The sequence below is a fragment of the Olea europaea genome, chromosome 10 (genome assembly GCF_002742605.1).
Source record: "Olea europaea var. sylvestris chromosome 10, O_europaea_v1, whole genome shotgun sequence".
In the NCBI taxonomy this organism is placed as follows: Eukaryota; Viridiplantae; Streptophyta; class Magnoliopsida; order Lamiales; family Oleaceae; genus Olea; species Olea europaea.
Window position 1 is genome coordinate 38,048,511 of NC_036246.1, and position 17,978 is coordinate 38,066,488.

Genomic DNA, 17,978 nt, shown 5'->3' on the forward strand with positions numbered 1-17,978 from the left:
ATGTCTATTTGCTCTAGTGGTAAGGACATTGGCATTTGCTGGCTGAGGTTCCGTGTTCGAGTCCTCTTACCAGCATGGTGGTACTGTGCCTCTCCAAAAAATCCCTCCATACGTGTAGGGCCAAGCGGTGTATACTAACCCGTAGGGCCAGACCGGAGGTGGGGTTTCTGGAGTATGGGGCCACAGTGCAGTGGGGCCAGTCACTTTAAAAAGTTTACCCTACACAGTTTAGCCCCCCAGGGCACATCCAAGTTGGCGGAACAATCACATTGGGGGGCTCTGGAACCAAGTGTGGGGAGTTCGATTCCTGGTTGGAGCAGCCAAGTGATGTAATAACCAGAGGAAGGGTTGGAGCAGCTTGGTGATGTAATAACCATGGAGGAGGGTCTCTTTGGGGAAGGAGTAAAAGCCATGTGGGAACCTGGGAACCAACAAGGGCACAACCTGCGATTTACCTCCACTAGTCACCGAGGGGCCGGGGGCTAGAGGTCCAGGATTTAGTCCGGCTAAGTTGGGACACCTGGATTAAAAAAAAAATAAAAAAAAATTAGTTGACTGGCTACTGGGTTGCTGCAGGCATATAGGGTTGCACCAGACCTAATTAATGCATACAAAAATTAAGCCCTTATGTGGTACAAATTAAAATTAAAATTTTAATCTAAGTTAAAGTTAACAACTAATTTGAACCCACAACTTTTCAAATATATTTTAACAAATTTTATTAAAATTTACTAAAAATTTAATTTTAATTCCTGCCAAACAGGGACTAAATGATTGGTCGAGCAATGTTTGCAGAAAAAGTAACAATGCAGCCATATCCAGTGGTGATATAGAAAACTCCCATCAAACACGGTGAGAGTGATGAGTTTTCATCACCCTAATCGGGGTTTCAGGTCATTGCAACTGGATGCAAAACAAAATAAAATCATATATAACAATGCAATTATATGCTAGAATCTAGCCAATTTTTAATATTATCTTTGATGCTATTACTAAGCATTTTAGCCTCGGGTTCCCTCAAATACATACAAGTTTCGGATAGGATGATGCAAAATAGACTATTATAAATTTTTTGAATATTTATAGAGTTCTGACTTCTTAAACAGTAAGAAAAATTCAATCGTTAATTCTAACTTCTTGTTCAATTAGAAAGTTAGACACAACATTCGAAAAGGGACATGTGGGTCTCCAACATTTCAATTTAGTTTCACAATCAATTTCTAAAGAAGAATGACACCATCTGGGGACGGACTTTGGATTAGATTCAAGATTGAGCTACAAAATTTCAAGCCTGACTAATACACGGGAAAAAAAAATTTACACATAAAAAACTGTTTTTACAAAAAAAGAAAAAGAAAAATGCCTTTCAAAAAGAAAAAAAAATTCTTGGGCTTCGGGGGGTACTACAGCCTAGCTTAGTCCCCCTACATCCGTCCCTGACACTATTGAAATAAATTCTATAAAATGTGTTGTTGAATGTACAATTATTCCATTTGTAGATAAAACGGTTCTACAGAATTGCACTAGAAATTTCATATTGTGCGGGTTTCATGTTGTGATAAAAAAAAAAAAAAAGTCAAAAAATACCCAACCCCCGATTATGTCTTATCTGTTGGCTTTCTATGAAATGCAATTTTGTACCTGTAGAATTGCTCTTAAATATATATACACACTCCAATGGAAAGGACTTGAGTTGTTCTTTGATATACGGACATTTGATGCATTATTCAAGTCTTAATGTGGTCGATTGTGGGTGGGGTAGTAGTGGTGTTCGGCTGGTCTTGATTTGGAGGGGATTATGAGGTGGAATGGATGAGTGAGGTTGGGGAAGAAGATAATTTTTTCCTACTTTTTAAAATTTTGTAAACTGTAAATCTATTTGTAATTTTTGAAAAAATTTAAGATTTCAGCTACCATTATTCCATTATTTTTTTTTATTAAGTTGCTTCGTTTTTTGTGTTTATTTAGAAAGATGTCGAATTTTTCATTTTACATGGCTTTGACAATGGAAATGAGAAGAATGAGTTTTGTTATATATTTTTCAAAGCATGAGAATTCTGATGTTAAAAAAGGTCAAGGATAAACTAATAACAGTTTATAAAGATTGAGGACGAAAGTGAAAATTTCCTATCTTTAATCTTATCCAAACTATAATAAAAGCGAGAAGTTTTCTTAGCATAAAAGGGAAAAGATTAGCTAGGTAGGGCCTCTATGAATTCGACAGCTGTGAGGAAATAGCTTGATCCAGCTGGAATAAACCCACCCCTCACTTCACACGAGAATTTTGTGTTGTCACGCGTTATGACTTTGGATACTCTTTGCCAACTGGACTGTCCCTCCACCCGCTTTCCAATGATCACTTACTGTCCTATACCCTCCACCCTGTCAAATTTTCTGCACTTTTTCCCTCTTCTGTCCTTCCAATTTAAATCTCTATTCATATAGCTGATGGGTGTTTTGGTAAATACACAAAGAACCCACTTTTGGTCCAAGATGCCTAAGCTGTAATACATTTTGTCCTTTAGTTTTAGTGAACCGTTGGATCCCCCACTTTCTCAGCCAACGCGCAAATGAATTGAATTTGAACCCATTTCAGTTTGTATAAATACCTTCTTCTCCACACCTATTTCACCATCTCGAATCACCAAAACAAACACACTTTCTCAGTGTCTCTTCCAGTCTTCAAATGGCTTCTTTTATTGTTAAGCTTTTCGTCCTAATTTCTCTTTTCAATGTGTGTTTTGCTTCAAGAATGCTTACCTCTTTGGTTCAAAACCAGCAAAACCAGCTCTTGAAATACCACAAAGGCCCACTTCTCGGTGGCAAGATTTCTGTAAATCTCATATGGTATGGCAAGTTCAAACCATCCCAAAGAGCTATTGTAGCTGATTTCATTACCTCTCTGTCAGCTCCGACCACCGCCAAAAGTCAACCATCGGTTGCCGCCTGGTGGAAGACCACCGAGAAATACTACCATTTGGTGAACTCTAAGAAATCCTCTACTCTCGCACTGTATTTGGGTAAACAAGTACTCGTAGAAAGTTACTCGCTCGGAAAATCGCTCACACAGAAACAAATTGTTCAGTTAGCATCAAAGGGCGAGCAGAAGAATGCAATTAACGTTGTTCTTACATCCTCGGATGTAAACGTTGATGGATTCTGCTTCAACCGGTGTGGATCTCACGGTTCCAAAAGTACCCTTGTGAAAGGGAAAAATGACAAATTTGCCTACATCTGGGTTGGCAACTCGGAAACTCAGTGTCCTGGATACTGTGCATGGCCATTCCATCAGCCCATTTACGGCCCACAAAGCCCACCATTAGTTGCGCCCAACAACGATGTGGGCCTGGACGGTATGGTTATGAACTTGGCTAGCCTTTTAGCTGGAACTGCAACCAACCCATTTGGAAATGGGTACTATCAAGGCCCATCTACTGCACCATTGGAGGCTGCCTCGGCCTGTCCAGGAATCTATGCTAAAGGGGCTTACCCGGGTTATGCTGGGGACTTGTTGGTGGACCCTACTACTGGAGCTAGCTACAATGCGCATGGTGCTAATGGAAGGAAGTACTTGCTTCCTGCACTATACGATCCTTCCACTTCTAAATGCTCCACTTTGGTATAATTATATAGAGCGTACTGTAATTCATTGATTCGTTCATTTTTTGCCTATGGAAGCAAATTTACTTGCTTTTGTTTTTCGAATGCATTTTGGAATTAGTCTATTGCTCTTCATTAATGAAAATTTGTTGGTGCAAATACATTAAAAACTCGATATAATCATAATATTGGACTCGAAAATTTATTCCGTTTGAGAAGTTATTAATACATTGATAAATAAATAATTTATAAATAGACTACGAGAAAGTTTGACTCAAATGTACCTCTTTCGAAAACATTATGTGCCCCCATTTAATTCTTATTATTCGGCTACAAAAATGAAAAATATAATCATTATTCACCACCTCAAGTCATCATATTTGACGTTCTATTTCTTGTATGGTTATGTAACAATCATATTTTCATTTTCATTCTTACAAAAATGGGTACCAAACGGGGTCTATATTGTAGTCTTGAATGGTTACTTTCTACAAAATGGAAAAAATATCCCAATTCCTTGTTTGATCTTCACTATTTTTAAAATGTAATTTTCTCATTTATTTTCAATAAAATATATTACATGTAAATTCAAAATACATTTTTAGCAAAAAATGGGATTCAAACAGGCTCTTAATATGTTATATGCTAGTCGAGATTTGAATGTCCAAAATTAGCCATCCAACTTGCTTTCCACTCAATGATTCATTGATATATCATTTTACCCTTATTTTAAACACAAAACGGTAGTGAGAAAAAAGTTTATTTTAAACATAAAATGGTAGTGAGAGAAAAATTAGACATAATAATTTAAAGTGATGTGCTAATGAATCATTGATTGACAGCAAGTTGGACATTCAATTTTAAACAACAATTCCCAACTCGCTATATGCATTATCAAAATTAAAGATGATGTTGAGTTTGTATTGAGTACAAAGAAAAAGCAAGCAACTTTAGGTGCATATTTAAAAAAATAAAAGAAAATCAATTTGAAAAATAAAATTTGTCAAGTAAAAATTTCCTTGATATGTATTATAGAAAAATTATGTATCTTAAACTTCCAGTATTTTTAGACCAAAGTTGAACACGATTTAGAGAGAGGATCATATAAACCAGGAAGCAAATATTATTTTCCATTGACACCATTGGCATTGTAGCTTGCACCAGTCTTAGGGTCCACCAGCAAGTCCCCAGCATAACTTGGGCAGGCCAGGCCCTTTAGCATAGACCCCACGCCCAGGACAGGCCGAGGCTGCCTCCAATGGAGCACTAGATGGACCGTGGTAGTACTAAATGGGCTAGTGGCTCTCACAGCTAACTAAAAGGCTAGCCAAGTTAATAAGTAGGAAAATTTCATATACATAAGATATTAAGTATGATTAATTTCAAAAAAAAAAAAGAAGTTAAAATTTCAAAAATTAGATATAAATTAAATTTTATTTATGAAATAATTAATTTAAAATATATTTTATTAATTAAATATATTAAGATCACAATTTCATATAGTTTGATCACAAATTATCGAATTAAATGATCACAAATTATTTCTTGTTCACAAATAAAAAATTTTATGGCTCACAAAATCTTTCACAATCATAAATTAAAAATTTTATAAATCACAATTTATTCATCGATTACAAATAAAAAATTTATAGGTCACTATTATTTGTAAGTCACAAGTTGCAAATTTTATAAATCACAATTTATTACATGATTACAAATTATCAAATTATTGGTCACAAATTAACAAATTTTTAGATCACATTAACCAATTTATTTATCACAATTTATATATATTTCATTTTATCACATATTGTTTATTGGTCACATATCAACCAATTTATTAGTCACAATCAACTAAATAATTTGTGACTACTGCCAGACCTTGGGACCACCACCTCACGGTCTTCACCACTGCCTTCAGCAGCATCGTCGCCAATACCACTACCACCACAGCCACTTCAAGCAAACCAGCATCCACCAGCAAAATCATCACTACTTTACAACCACCGCAATGGTATTGATGACGACAAATAATTGGTTACAACCACCACCGGGCGTCACTTCACCATCACTACAAAACCACCACCTTCTCACCACCAACACCACTGATTCGGCCTGGCCACTGACGCCACCACTACAACAAGCATTCAATCTCTACAAGAAGTCCACACTACAACCACAATCCTCACCCAAAGTTGCAGCAGCTGACACCATCACAGCCTATGTAACCAATGATTTAGCACTAAAACATATCACACGCAAACAAAAAGAAACACGGAAGCATATGGTCCATCTTCAACTTCAACTGATTCCCTCTAGACAAGAACGAATCGACAGTGATTATAACCTGCAAAACCAAGTTTATTTCATTTACAAAGAAACTGATCAAATTTCAATATTGCCGATGCATTTCAAATGATATGCAAACAGTAATATCACGATATAATAAGTATTCATGAAAAAAGAATTAACAAGTTCGTGAAATTGGATGAAAAAATGTTTACTGGGATCGGTATTGATGAGCATAGCAGTCCCTCCAAAACCACAAGAGCCACCAATTTTCTTGTTCTTCTGCCAATAACTATTGAAAGCATAAGAGGCATGTGCCACAGCTGTATCGGGGAAATAGCAATGCCCATGAGGTCTAATAGCTTCACAATCAGCAGCGCCCTCTCCACAGGCGTAGTCCAGTGCCTCCTGTAGTGTCTCTGGTGGAACACTAGGCTTTGCCACACACCACAGCCCATTTTGCACCCCTGTTGCTACCGGTGCTGCAGCAGAACCAGCATCACCAGATGGATTACATGGAGGCAAATGGGGTCCAAAAGGAGGTGTACTAGGGTTGAACATTGGAGGCAGTGAAGGAGCCAAAGGAGGTGTAAATGGTGGAGGTGAAACGTTTCCTACTAGTGGAGGTAAAGGGCTTCCTGCAGCAAAATCTGGTTCAGAAAAATCAGTGGGAGCAGGAAATGGGGATTCTTGTTTAGGCATTGCTGGAATTGAACCCATTAAACTGCTGTAATCAATGAATGAGAGTTTTCTGCTGGTGGGTTTCCCGTTTCTTTGGCTGCTAATGATCACATACATTTTGTTCAGATAAATCCCAAGATTTCTCATGGATTTTGAGTGGGATTTCAAGATGCTCGTGGTTTCATCAGACAAGGTGTACAGATTTGAAGGTGGGTTCACCAAATAGGGGGAGTTAATTTCTTGCAAAATATTGAGTAAAGGTTTAATGTGATTTTCAGCCAAATCAACTCTGTAAGTTTCAGATTTGAAGTCCAAACAATCGGAAGAAAAAATGGAAGAGACTTTAATATCATTCTGCAAACCCCACCTGGTGAGTGAATAGTGTATATTCTTGATGGCAGGCAGAACCAACTTAGTTTCTTTATCATTTTTGCACAAAAGATCGTGACCAATAACAATGGAGGTTATGTTGGTGGCTGGATAATGTGATAAAACATGGGCCCGCACCCAAGTTTCAGCCATTAGAACACTTTTTGAAACATTCTTGAGGTACTGACTTTCCACTTGAACTGCCATTGGAAGACCATTCCGAGGAAAATCTTTAAGTACCTCTCGATTTGAGTCATGGAGCGTTAAGAACTCCACTGATTCCTGCCCTGTAATTGCCGGAGAAAAAAAAAAGCAGCTTATAAGTCACATAAGTAGATATGAAAATGCCATGAAATAGATGAAGAGAGGAAAATCTTGATTTTTTGCTTACCAGTTGAAGATGAAATGAGTGAAAAAAGAAAAAGAAAAAGAAACCAAACCATATTCAAATTCCACAGCAGAAATGAAAATGGAAATAAAATCCTCTCTTCTGTCACTCGCTGATTCTCACCACGATATTTACAGTCACACAGTTGAAAAGAAGACTGACTGCTTGCTTGGTTGGAATTTTGTTAATAGATTTTTTTATTATTATAAATAAAGTGAATTTTATATGTACGAGAAGAATTCAAAAATAACAACTAAAATAATAAAATAACGATAAAAAAATTAATGTTAATTGAATTAAACTCTCAACCAAACATCTTGAAAGGCAACATTTTTTAGTGCAAATCATGGCATTAAACAGGTAATTGAACTGTAAATATGAACTTAATCAATTGCAGTGCAATGAAAACTCTTGATAAGCTGAGCTGCTGAGGGAATTGAATTAAAGTAGTGTCAGAATGCAAAAGGACAACACTTTTGGTGGTCCGGATATTGTGACTCTGAAAAGAACACATGTTTGGCCAAGCTTAATAGTTTACTCATAAATGGAATATTAAAAATTTAGAATGAGTAATTTTTGAAGCATAGCCAAACACGCTTTTCCCAATGCAGACACAAAAGTACGAGCAGTACAGTTGGCCCATGGGGTCCTCTTTCTGCTCATTCCAGCTGTTTTCTCTGCTGCCTCATTCCATTTTACGAGGCGATAATGATTCCCCCGTTTGACCTCATTCTCGCAAAATTTTAATGATAGGAATATTACTGTTTTAAAAAATGTGTAATTGAAAAAGAATAAAAAAAAATTTTAATTTACGTGTAATATTATTTTATAAAAAATTGTGTGGTTAAAAATAAGAAAGAAAAAAAATGAAAATGGGGGCTAAACTGGGGCATTGGGTAATCATTCTAAAATTTTTGACCAATGTTTGCCACCAATTTATTAGAGCATCTTTAGCCCCCGTTTGAAATATATTACAACGGAAAATTTGGATAAAATATATTTTAAAATAGAAGTTTTTTTAGAGAATGTGTGATTGAAAAAAGGAAAAAATTTTAATTTACATATAATATTATTTTATTAAAAATGAAAATAATATAAAATATATATATATTAAAATTTTGAAGGAATGGACGTAATGCTATCATGAATTTCTTAGAAAATGGTAAATAGTATTGGGTCCCAAACTTTTGAACTTTAATAACAACGGGTTCTTGAGCTTTCAATTTGCTGCCATGAAACGTTGTTGTAGATTTCCAAAGCTTTGCCTCTCTCTTTCTTGGCTTCTTGTGTTTGGTGGATTGTACAGTTAAAAGAGAGATAAAATGAAAAGATTGATGAGAAATGAAATGAAAGAATGTGTTTTGGGTTCTCCGGCAGAGGTTGGCTTCTTCACCGTTGGCGTGAGGCCCACCATGAACAAACTAAAACAGCAAGTTTTGTACAGGGAGAAACGCGTGTTGGGTTGTGGGGGAGATTTCCGTTTCCATTTTTCTTTCCCCTTTGTGTTCTTTTTCTTTTTCTTTTTCTTTTTTTTTCTCCTTTCTAATTTCTTGTTTTAATTCAAAAATGAGTAAGTTGGTTATCTTAAAATTTCGTGACCCTTTTAGCAGTCAAAGTAACGATTTTCGTAATATAAGGATCATGCTTACATACTTTTTAGTTAACGGACCTGGGTGTCAAATTGAAGGCTGAAAACTCCACTATCACAAGGTTTGAACTTTGAAGGATTGGGACACATGGTGCTATTTACCCTATAAAAATGGTCACGTGAGCAAAACAGCAATTCTATCGGACTAAAACTATTTAGCTGACCTGGCAAACGAAAAAATAGACAGTGTCAAGGAACCCATTTAGAGGCTCCATTAGACTCTCTCATTTCTCTCCCCGGATATTTGATTTTTACACACGATTAAATTTTGAATAAAGATATTTGTACAAAATCCTGTTGACAAAATGGTGTACCCACTCTCACAAAATTAGCGAATCCCACGTGAATTTAAAAAATGTCGGTTTGTGGTTCCCACCCTTATTGTGAGTAGTAAATAATGGAGTTTGTAAAAAAAGTTTGTAGTTTGTACATATGGCATGATTCTTAAATTTTCTCTCTTCTTCTCAATTTTATTTATTTTAATTTTAGAAACTATAAAATACACAAAACATTCCTTTTGACTTGTAGATTGAGCTCATTGGAGATGAAATTTGAATCATAATGCCTATTCAGTAGTTGTCAATGCCACATTATTGTCATCTAACTAAGTTACTTTTTGTGAAAAAATAAGAAAATTTGTTAATTACTTAAATCGATCAAGAGGAAATTTTAATAAAAGTTAGATCATTCTCGATTATGCCGTCTAGAACCAGAGTTGGAACTTGAATCGATCGATTCTTGGTTCTAAAAATCAGAATCATTTGAAAACATTCTAAAAATTGAACCTAACATGTTTGAATCTAATGGTTCTAGTTCTTTTGCTCATCCCAACTCAAAAATCAATCCTGAGAATCCACATCAATCCCAATATGCCGACTCAACCATTTCAAGCATGCTCACACGTTATCCGCATACTTCACATGAATATTTCAGAATCTACTTAAACGCAAGATCTCCAACTCTGATATCAAACTTGATATACGGCACAGTCATCACTTTATACCAAAGCTATAATCGATGATACAAATGCAATCCACCTTATATATGTCTTAGAATAATCTCAGGAATCCACCCCAATCCCTCGAACCTACCCACTTCAAGCACGCTCCAATATTAGCCTACGAAAAAGATAGGAAGCAAGAAATGTGTCTTGATTGAATAAATTCTTTTATGTTGCAAAATAGAAAATGGGAAAATGCTGAGCATGACATGTTTGAATTTATTTGTTTGTTGTTCAAAATCAAGAAAAGAAAAGAAAAAAGAAAAAAAGAGGGGCTTAACCATGCAACCACATGGATTAACCCCATGCGGTCGCATGAGGCCTTCCCGAGAATGGGAGTGCTGGCGAAGCTATAATCATGTGACCTCATGGTTATAGCCCATGCGGTCGCATGGTTATCAAAAAACTACCATTTCTTTTATTTGAAAATTGTGGCTTTTCATCCTTATTTTGCACCATTTCGTGAAAAACTTGTCAAGACCTATAAATAGGTGATCCAAGTGCAAGAAAGATATATTGAATTCCATTGAAATTTATCCCTAAAATTATTCTTCCAACCATTAAGGAAATTGTCACATAATCATCCCAATTTTTCTCTTGTTCATTGTGAAGATACACATTTACTTTTTGGTGTTCTTCTTATCAAAGTTTGTTTAATCCTACAAACTATTTGCCAAAAATCCTTAAAAAAACATTAGAAAGAAGGCAAATAACGTTTGAGGACAGCGAGATTAATTTCGTGTTCAAGCCTTCATTGATATATTATTTTATATTCTTCTTCTCCATTGCTATTATTTTTTCAACATTCTCAAACGTTATTTTAATTACTATTATTGCAATGGAGACGGAATCTACACTTGCTACTATCAAAATGATTAATCAAGACCTGGTACTCTTGGACAAATTCGATGGTGCAAATTTCACAAGATGACAAGACAAATTTAAATTTTTATTAACAGCCTTGAAAATTTTCTATATGCTTGATCCAAAACTGGATCCCATTCCTAATGCAACTGACAAGGATACCGAAAAATTCGTGTAGAAAGGAAGAAACGGGAAGAGGACGAATTGATATGTCGTGGCCATATCCTAAATGCATTATCCGATCGCCTCTATGATCTCTACACCAACACTACATCGGCAAAAGAAATCTGGTACGCGCCAGAGAGCAAATACAAAGTCGAGGAGGTACCAAAAAGTTCTTAATATCTAAGTATTTTGATTTCAAATTTTTGGATAATATACCATTATTGCTTCAAGTACATAAGTTATAAATAATTGTAAACAAACTGAAAGCGGTGAAAATCAAACTTCCCGAAACTTTTCGAGTGAGAGCAATTATTGCAAAATTTCCCGGTTCTTGGAAAGGATTTAGGAAGAAGATTCTTTACAATTTCGAAAACTTTTCTTTGGAAGATATACAAAAATATCTTCGCATTAAAGAAGAATCAAGGGCAAGAGATAAGATTGAAAATTCTTATGATGGCTCTTCAAAGGCCAATGCCGTGGACAATGTGGACAACTCCAACAAATTTAAAAAGAAAGGAAAATTTCTTAGTCCTATAAAGGATCAAAAAAAGTTCAAAAACAAAGCCAAATGACCTTGCTATGTTTGTGGAAAATCGGGACACTATACCAAGGATTGTAGACATAGGAAACAATAAAAGAAGGAAGGAGAAGTGAACTCCGTTGATGAAATTATCGTCATGGTGAGTGAAATCAATGCAATCCAAGGCAAAGTTCCGAGGTGGTGGCACGATATATGCGCTACAATCCATGTATGTTATGATAAATCTATTTTCAAAACTTATCATAACATTGAAGACAATTAAGATATACAAATGGGAAATGAAGAAAGATCAAAAGTGATTGGCAAAGAAAATGTGAAACTCAAGAGAATATCACTTTGACAAATGTCTTGCATGTACCGAAAATGAATAGAAACTTAGCAAGTGGTGTACTCTTGGGAAAACCTGGAATTAAACCTGTTTTTGAATCTGGAAAACTTGTATTAACCCATAATAGGCACTTTGTTGGAAAGGGCTATTCCACCAAATGAATGGTCAAACTATGTACTACTGAGGATAACTCAAATAAAATTAAATCTTTTGCGTATGTTACTGATTCATTTAATTTATGGCATGGTAGATTAGCACATATAGGAGTTAATGCTATGAAAAGAATGATTAAATGTGGATTAATACAATGTGATATTGACAACTTAAAAAAATGTGAAACATGTGTTAAATCAAAAATGATTAAAAAGTCATTTCATAGCGTAGTAAGGACAAAAAGATTACTTGAACTTGTTCATTCCGACATATATGAATTGAATGAAATGTTATCTAGAGGCGATAATAGATATTTTATTACTTTTATTGATGATTGTTCTAGATATATTTATGTGTACTTATTAAAACATTAGGATGAAGCCTTTAGTGCCTTTAAAACTTATAAGATTGAAGTTGAAAATCAATTAGGAAGAAAATTAAAGACTTTAAGAAGTAATAGAGGTGAGAAATATTTTTCTACTGAATTTAACATGTTTTGTAAACAAAATGAAATAATACATCAAGCTTCTGCATCTAGAATATCGGAACAAAATGGATTAGCAGAAAGAAAAAATAGAACTCTTTTAGAAATGATAAATGCAATATTGTTAAATTCTAAATTACCTTTTAACCTATGAGGTGAAGCCTTACTTAGTGTTTGCCATATAACAAATAGGATTCTTATAAAAAAGAATAAAATTTTCTCCATATGAAATTTGGAAAAATAGAAAACCAAATATTAATTATTTTAAAGTGTGGGGGTGCCTTGCCTATTGTAAGAATATGGATCCTAAGAGAACCAAGTTAGGTTCTAGAGGTATTAAATGTGTTTTTGTGGGTTATACTCTCAATAGCAAAGCCTATAGATTATTAAATCTAGAAACGGATGTCATAATAGAATCAAGAGATGTGGAATTTTTCAAAAATGTAATGGTAACTAAGAAATCTGAAAATAATAATAATGATATTTTAATCTTTAGAAACTCACCAGAAGAGACATCCATAAAAGATGTTGAAATTGAATCTCGAAAAAGTAAAAGAACTAGAAAAGAAAAGAACTTATGACCAGATGAAATAAATCCCCAACTTATTTCTTTTTACTTAAAAAGCATTGGAAACGTTTGAGGACAATGAGATTAATTTCGTGTTCAAACCTTCATGGATATATTCTTTTATATTCTTCTTTTTCATTGCTATTATTTTTTCAACATGACATGGAGTCGAGAACAGAGAAAAAGCTAGCCGATGGGAGATGATGTTTGTAAAAGGTGGATGTAACAATCAGTTAAGATGTGAAATAAAGAATTGAGGATATTACTGAAATAGTGATATATATTAATAGAAATTTATTGTAATTCTTGACTAGAACACTCTGCTTATTACAAGTACACTTATATAATCACTAACTTTTTTTCCTAGATAAGTTCTAGTTTGCATGGCCATTTTTCATATTTTCTTTTCTTATTTTTAGTTCAAATGCATGCAAAGTTCCTTTGTGTCGTAAGATTGTCCGATTCCAATAATCCAAGCAAGGTGAGATGCTTAACTTGCGAAGGAAAATGTAATATCCCAACTTTTCCAATCAAAAACAGGTTTAGTAACTTTTATAAGTAACATGTTTGTTTAGCGATATGAGAATTTATTTGAGTAATGTTATTTGCAGTCACTCAATGTCGTAGTCACTCTATGTAATATATATGTGACGATTAGTAATTTGATACGTTAATGTAATAGTTTTTTATTACTTTATGCAACAAATCACTAACCGTTAATGTATGTCATTGCGATAATAAACGACTGCAAATAACATTATTCAATTTATTTATTCAATCGGAATGGTAAAATAATTATGTTTACTTCTTCTTCTTCACAAAATCAATCTCTCAACATGTGCACAAAAATGATTTAAGTGTTTATAAACATGAAACTTGTGCTTTAGCAATAGATCCTATCGTTGATCTTAATCAAAATGGTCAATAAAAGGTTTAAGATTTGCAATTTGATTTTTGAAATTTGAAACTCTAATTTAGATTCTCAATTTCAAGAAAAATCCTAGTTTTAGAGTGAGGCAAAGCGAGGTTGTCCCCTCGTGTTGTCTTAATTTTTTACACTGGATGAAAAGCGAACACCCAAGGAATAATCGAAATGAATTGGCTCCTTGTTGGAAAAACTTCCCTCTCGGCTCAGGGAGAAGACTCTTTAGGAAACTCTTATGAGACTCAATGGAATGCTGTGAACATAAGAGCTAAGCCTGTGATGTACAAAAGGTATTATGCATTACAAGGGAAAATGCTCCCTCTAGTTTCAGTTTCATCACTTATTTCTAGCATTCCAATGAAAAGAATGGGGCTCCTGAAATACTCCTTGATCTCACAATTTTTCTCACCAAAATTCTCCATCTAATATCTTCTTTCTTGTTCTGTTTTCTTCTCCTCTGCCTACCATGAAACGTTGTTGTAGATTTCCAAAGCTTTGCCTCTCTCTTTCTTGGCTTCTTGTGTTTGGTGGATTGTACAGTTAAAAGAGAGATAAAATGAAAAGATTGATGAGAAATGAAATGAAAGAACGTGTTTTGGGTTCTCCGGCAGAGGTTGGCTTCTTCGCCGTTGGCGTGAGGCCCACCATGAACAAACTAAAACATTCCTTTCGACTTGTAGATTGAGCTCATTGGAGATGAAATTTGAATCTTAATGCCTATTCAGTAGTTATCAATGCCACATTATTGTCATCTAACTGAGTTACTTTTTGTGAAAAAATAAGAAAATTTGTTAATTACTTAAATCAATCAAGAGGAAATTTTAATAAAAGTTAGATCATTCTCGATTATGTCGTCTAGAACCAGAGTTGGAACTTGAATCGATCGATTCTTGGTTCTAAAAATCAGAATCATTTGAAAACATTCTAAAAATTGAACCTAACATGTTTGAATCTAATGGTTCTAGTTCTTTTGCTCATCACAACTCAAAAATCAATCCTGAGAATCCACATCAATCCCAATATGCCAACTCAACCATTTCAAGCATGCTCACACGTTATCAGCATACTTCACATGAATATTTCAGAATCTACTTAAACGCGAGATCTCCAACTCTAATATCAAACTTGATATACGGCACTGTCATCACTTTGTACCAAAACTATAATCAATGATTCAAATGCAATCCACCTTATATATGTCTTAGAATAATCTCAGGAATCCACCCCAATCCCTCGAACCTACCCACTTCAAGCACACTCCAATATTAGCCTATGAAAAAGATAGGAAGCAAGAAATGTGTCTTGATTGAATAAATTCTTTTATGTTGCAAAATAGAAAATGGGAAAATGCTGAGTATGACATGTTTGAATTTATTTGTTTGTTGTTCAAAATCAAGAAAAGAAAAGAAAAAAGAAAAAAAGAGGGGCTTAACCATGCGACCACATGGATTAAGCCCATGCGGTCGCATGAGGCCCTCCCAAGAATGGGAGTGCTGGCGAAGCTATAACCATGTGACTACATGGCTATAGCCCATGCGGTCGCATGGTTATCAAAAAACTACCATTTCTTTTATTTGAAATTTGTGATTTTTCATCCTTATTTTGCACCATTTCGTGAAAAACTTGTCAAAACCTATAAATAGGTGATCCAAGTACAAGAAAGATATATTGAATTCCATTGAAATTTACCTCTAAAATTATTCTTCCAAACATTAAGGAAATTATCACATAATCATCTCAATTTTCACTTGTTCATTGTGAAGATACACATTTGCTTTTTGGTGTTCTTCTTATCAAAGATTGTTTAATCCTACAAATTATTTGCCGAAAATCCTTAAAAAACATTAGAAAGGAGGCAAATAACGTTTGAGAACAACGAGATGAATTTCGTGTTCAAGCCTTCATTGATATATTATTTTATATTCTTCTTCTCCATTGCTATTATTTTTTCAACATTCTCAAACGTTATTTTAATTACTATTATTGCAATGGGGACGGAATCTACACTTGCTACTATCAAAATGATTAATCAAGACCTGGTACTCTTGGACAGATACGATTGTGCAAATTTCACAAGATGACAAGACAAACTTAAATTTTTATTAATAGCCTTGAAAATTTTCTATATGCTTGATCCAAAATTGGATCCCATTTCCGATGCAATTGACAAGGATACCGAAAAATTCTTGTAGAAAGGAAGAAACGGGAAGAGGACGAATTGATATGTCGTGGCCATATCCTAAATGCATTATCCGATCGCCTCTATGATCTCTACACCAACATTACATCGGCAAAAGAAATCTAGTACACGCTAGAGAGCAAATACAAAGTCGAGGAGGTACCAAAAAGTTCTTAATATCTAAGTATTTTGATTTCAAATTTTTGGATAATATACCATTATTGCTTCAAGTACATAAGTTATAAATAATTGTAAACAAACTGAAAGCAGTGAAAATCAAACTTCCCGAAACTTTTCGAGTGAGAGCAATTATTGCAAAATTTCCCAGTTCTTGGAAATGATATAAGAAGAAGATTCTTCACAATTTCGAAGACTTTTCTTTGGAAGATATACAAAAATATCTTCGCATTGAGGAAGAATCAAGGGCAAGAGATAAGATTGAAAATTCTTATAATGACTCTTCAAAGGCCAATGCCGTGGACAATGTGGACAACTCCAACAAATTTAAAAAGAAAGGAAAATTTCTTAGTCCTAGAAAGGATTATAAAAGTTAAAAAAAAAAAGCCAAATGACCTTGCTATGTTTGTGGAAAATCGGGACACTATGCCAAGGATTGTAGACATAGGAAACAATAAAAGAAGGAAGGACAAGTGAACTCCGTTGATGAAATTATCGTCATGGTAAGTGAAATCAATGCAATCCAAGGCAAAGTTCCGAGCTGGTGGCACGATACATGCGCTACAATTCATGTATGTTATGATAAATCTATTTTCAAAACTTATCATAACATTAAAGACAATCAAGATATACAAATGGGAAATGAAGAAAGATCAAAAGTGATTGGCAAAGAAAATGTGAAGCTCATTTTCTCTTCAGAAAAGAATATCACTTTGACAAATGTCTTGCATGTACCGAAAATGAATAGAAACTTAGCAAGTAGTGTACTCTTGGAAAAACCTGGAATTAAACCTGTTTTTAAATCTGGAAGGCTTATATTAACCCATAATAGGCACTTTGTTGGAAAGGGCTATTCCACCAAAGGAATGGTCAAACTATGTACTACTGAGGATAACTCAAATAAAATTAAATCTTTTGCGTATGTTATCGATTCATTTAATTTATGGCATGGTAGATTAGCACATATAGGAGTTAATGCTATGAAAAGAATGATTAAATGTGGATTAATACAATGTGATATTGACAACTTAAAAAAATGTGAAACATGTGTTAAATAAAAAATGATTAAAAAGTCATTTCATAGCGTAGTAAGAACAATAAGATTACTTGAACTTGTTCATTCCGACATATATGAATTGAATGAAATGTTAACTAGAGGCGGTAATAAATATCTTATTACTTTTATTGATGATTGTTCTAGATGTACCTGTGTGTACTTATTAAAACATAAGGATGAAGCCTTTAGTGCCTTTAAAACTTATAAGATTGAAGTTGAAAATCAATTAGGAAGAAAATTAAAGACTTTAAGAAGTGATAGAGGTGAGAAATATTTTTCTACTGAATTAAACATGTTTTGTGAACAAAATGGAATAATACATTAAGCTTCTGCATCTAGAACATCGGAACAAAATGGATTAGTAGAAAGAAAAAATAGAACTCTTTTAAAAACGATAAATGCAATGTTGTTAAATTATGAATTACCCTTTAACCTATGAGGTGAAGCCTTACTTAGTGTTTGTCATATAATAAATATGATTCCTATAAAAAAGAATAAGATTTTCTCCATATGAAATTTGGAAAAATAGAAAACCAAATATTAATTATTTTAAAGTGTGGGG

At 34.2% G+C, this 17,978-nt stretch overlaps 2 protein-coding genes across 2 annotated transcripts; one reads left to right on the forward strand and one right to left on the reverse strand.

Moving 5' to 3' along the window:
- The first annotated feature begins 2,610 nt into the window (after positions 1-2,610).
- LOC111402133 (protein EXORDIUM-like) lies at positions 2,611-3,735 on the forward strand. Its single transcript, XM_023030221.1, has one exon. The coding sequence runs from the start codon at positions 2,687-2,689 to the stop codon at positions 3,623-3,625; it is 939 nt and encodes a 312-aa protein (XP_022885989.1). The 5' UTR covers positions 2,611-2,686; the 3' UTR covers positions 3,626-3,735.
- Positions 3,736-5,879: 2,144 nt separating this feature from the next.
- On the reverse strand, positions 5,880-7,644 carry LOC111402134 (glucan endo-1,3-beta-glucosidase 3-like). The gene is made up of 3 exons (XM_023030222.1): positions 7,331-7,644; positions 6,105-7,226; positions 5,880-5,947 (listed from the first exon to the last, which is right to left on the reverse strand). Exons 1-3 carry the CDS (start codon positions 7,380-7,382, stop codon positions 5,916-5,918), a joined length of 1,206 nt encoding a protein of 401 aa, XP_022885990.1. The 5' UTR covers positions 7,383-7,644; the 3' UTR covers positions 5,880-5,915.
- Positions 7,645-17,978: the final 10,334 nt, after the last annotated feature.

Bases quoted from the DNA above. Each gene is read 5' to 3' on its own strand.
- LOC111402133 (XM_023030221.1), top strand. From the start codon at position 2,687: ATGGCTTCTTTTATTGTTAAGCTTTTCGTCCTAATTTCTCTTTTCAAT.
- LOC111402134 (XM_023030222.1), bottom strand. From the start codon at position 7,382: ATGGTTTGGTTTCTTTTTCTTTTTCTTTTTTCACTCATTTCATCTTCA. The intron at 7,227-7,330 runs GTAAGCAAAAAA...CGGCAATTACAG, and splicing joins ACTCATTTCATCTTCAACTG to GGCAGGAATCAGTGGAGTTC. The intron at 5,948-6,104 runs GTAAACATTTTT...TTGGTTTTGCAG, and splicing joins GCTCATCAATACCGATCCCA to GTTATAATCACTGTCGATTC.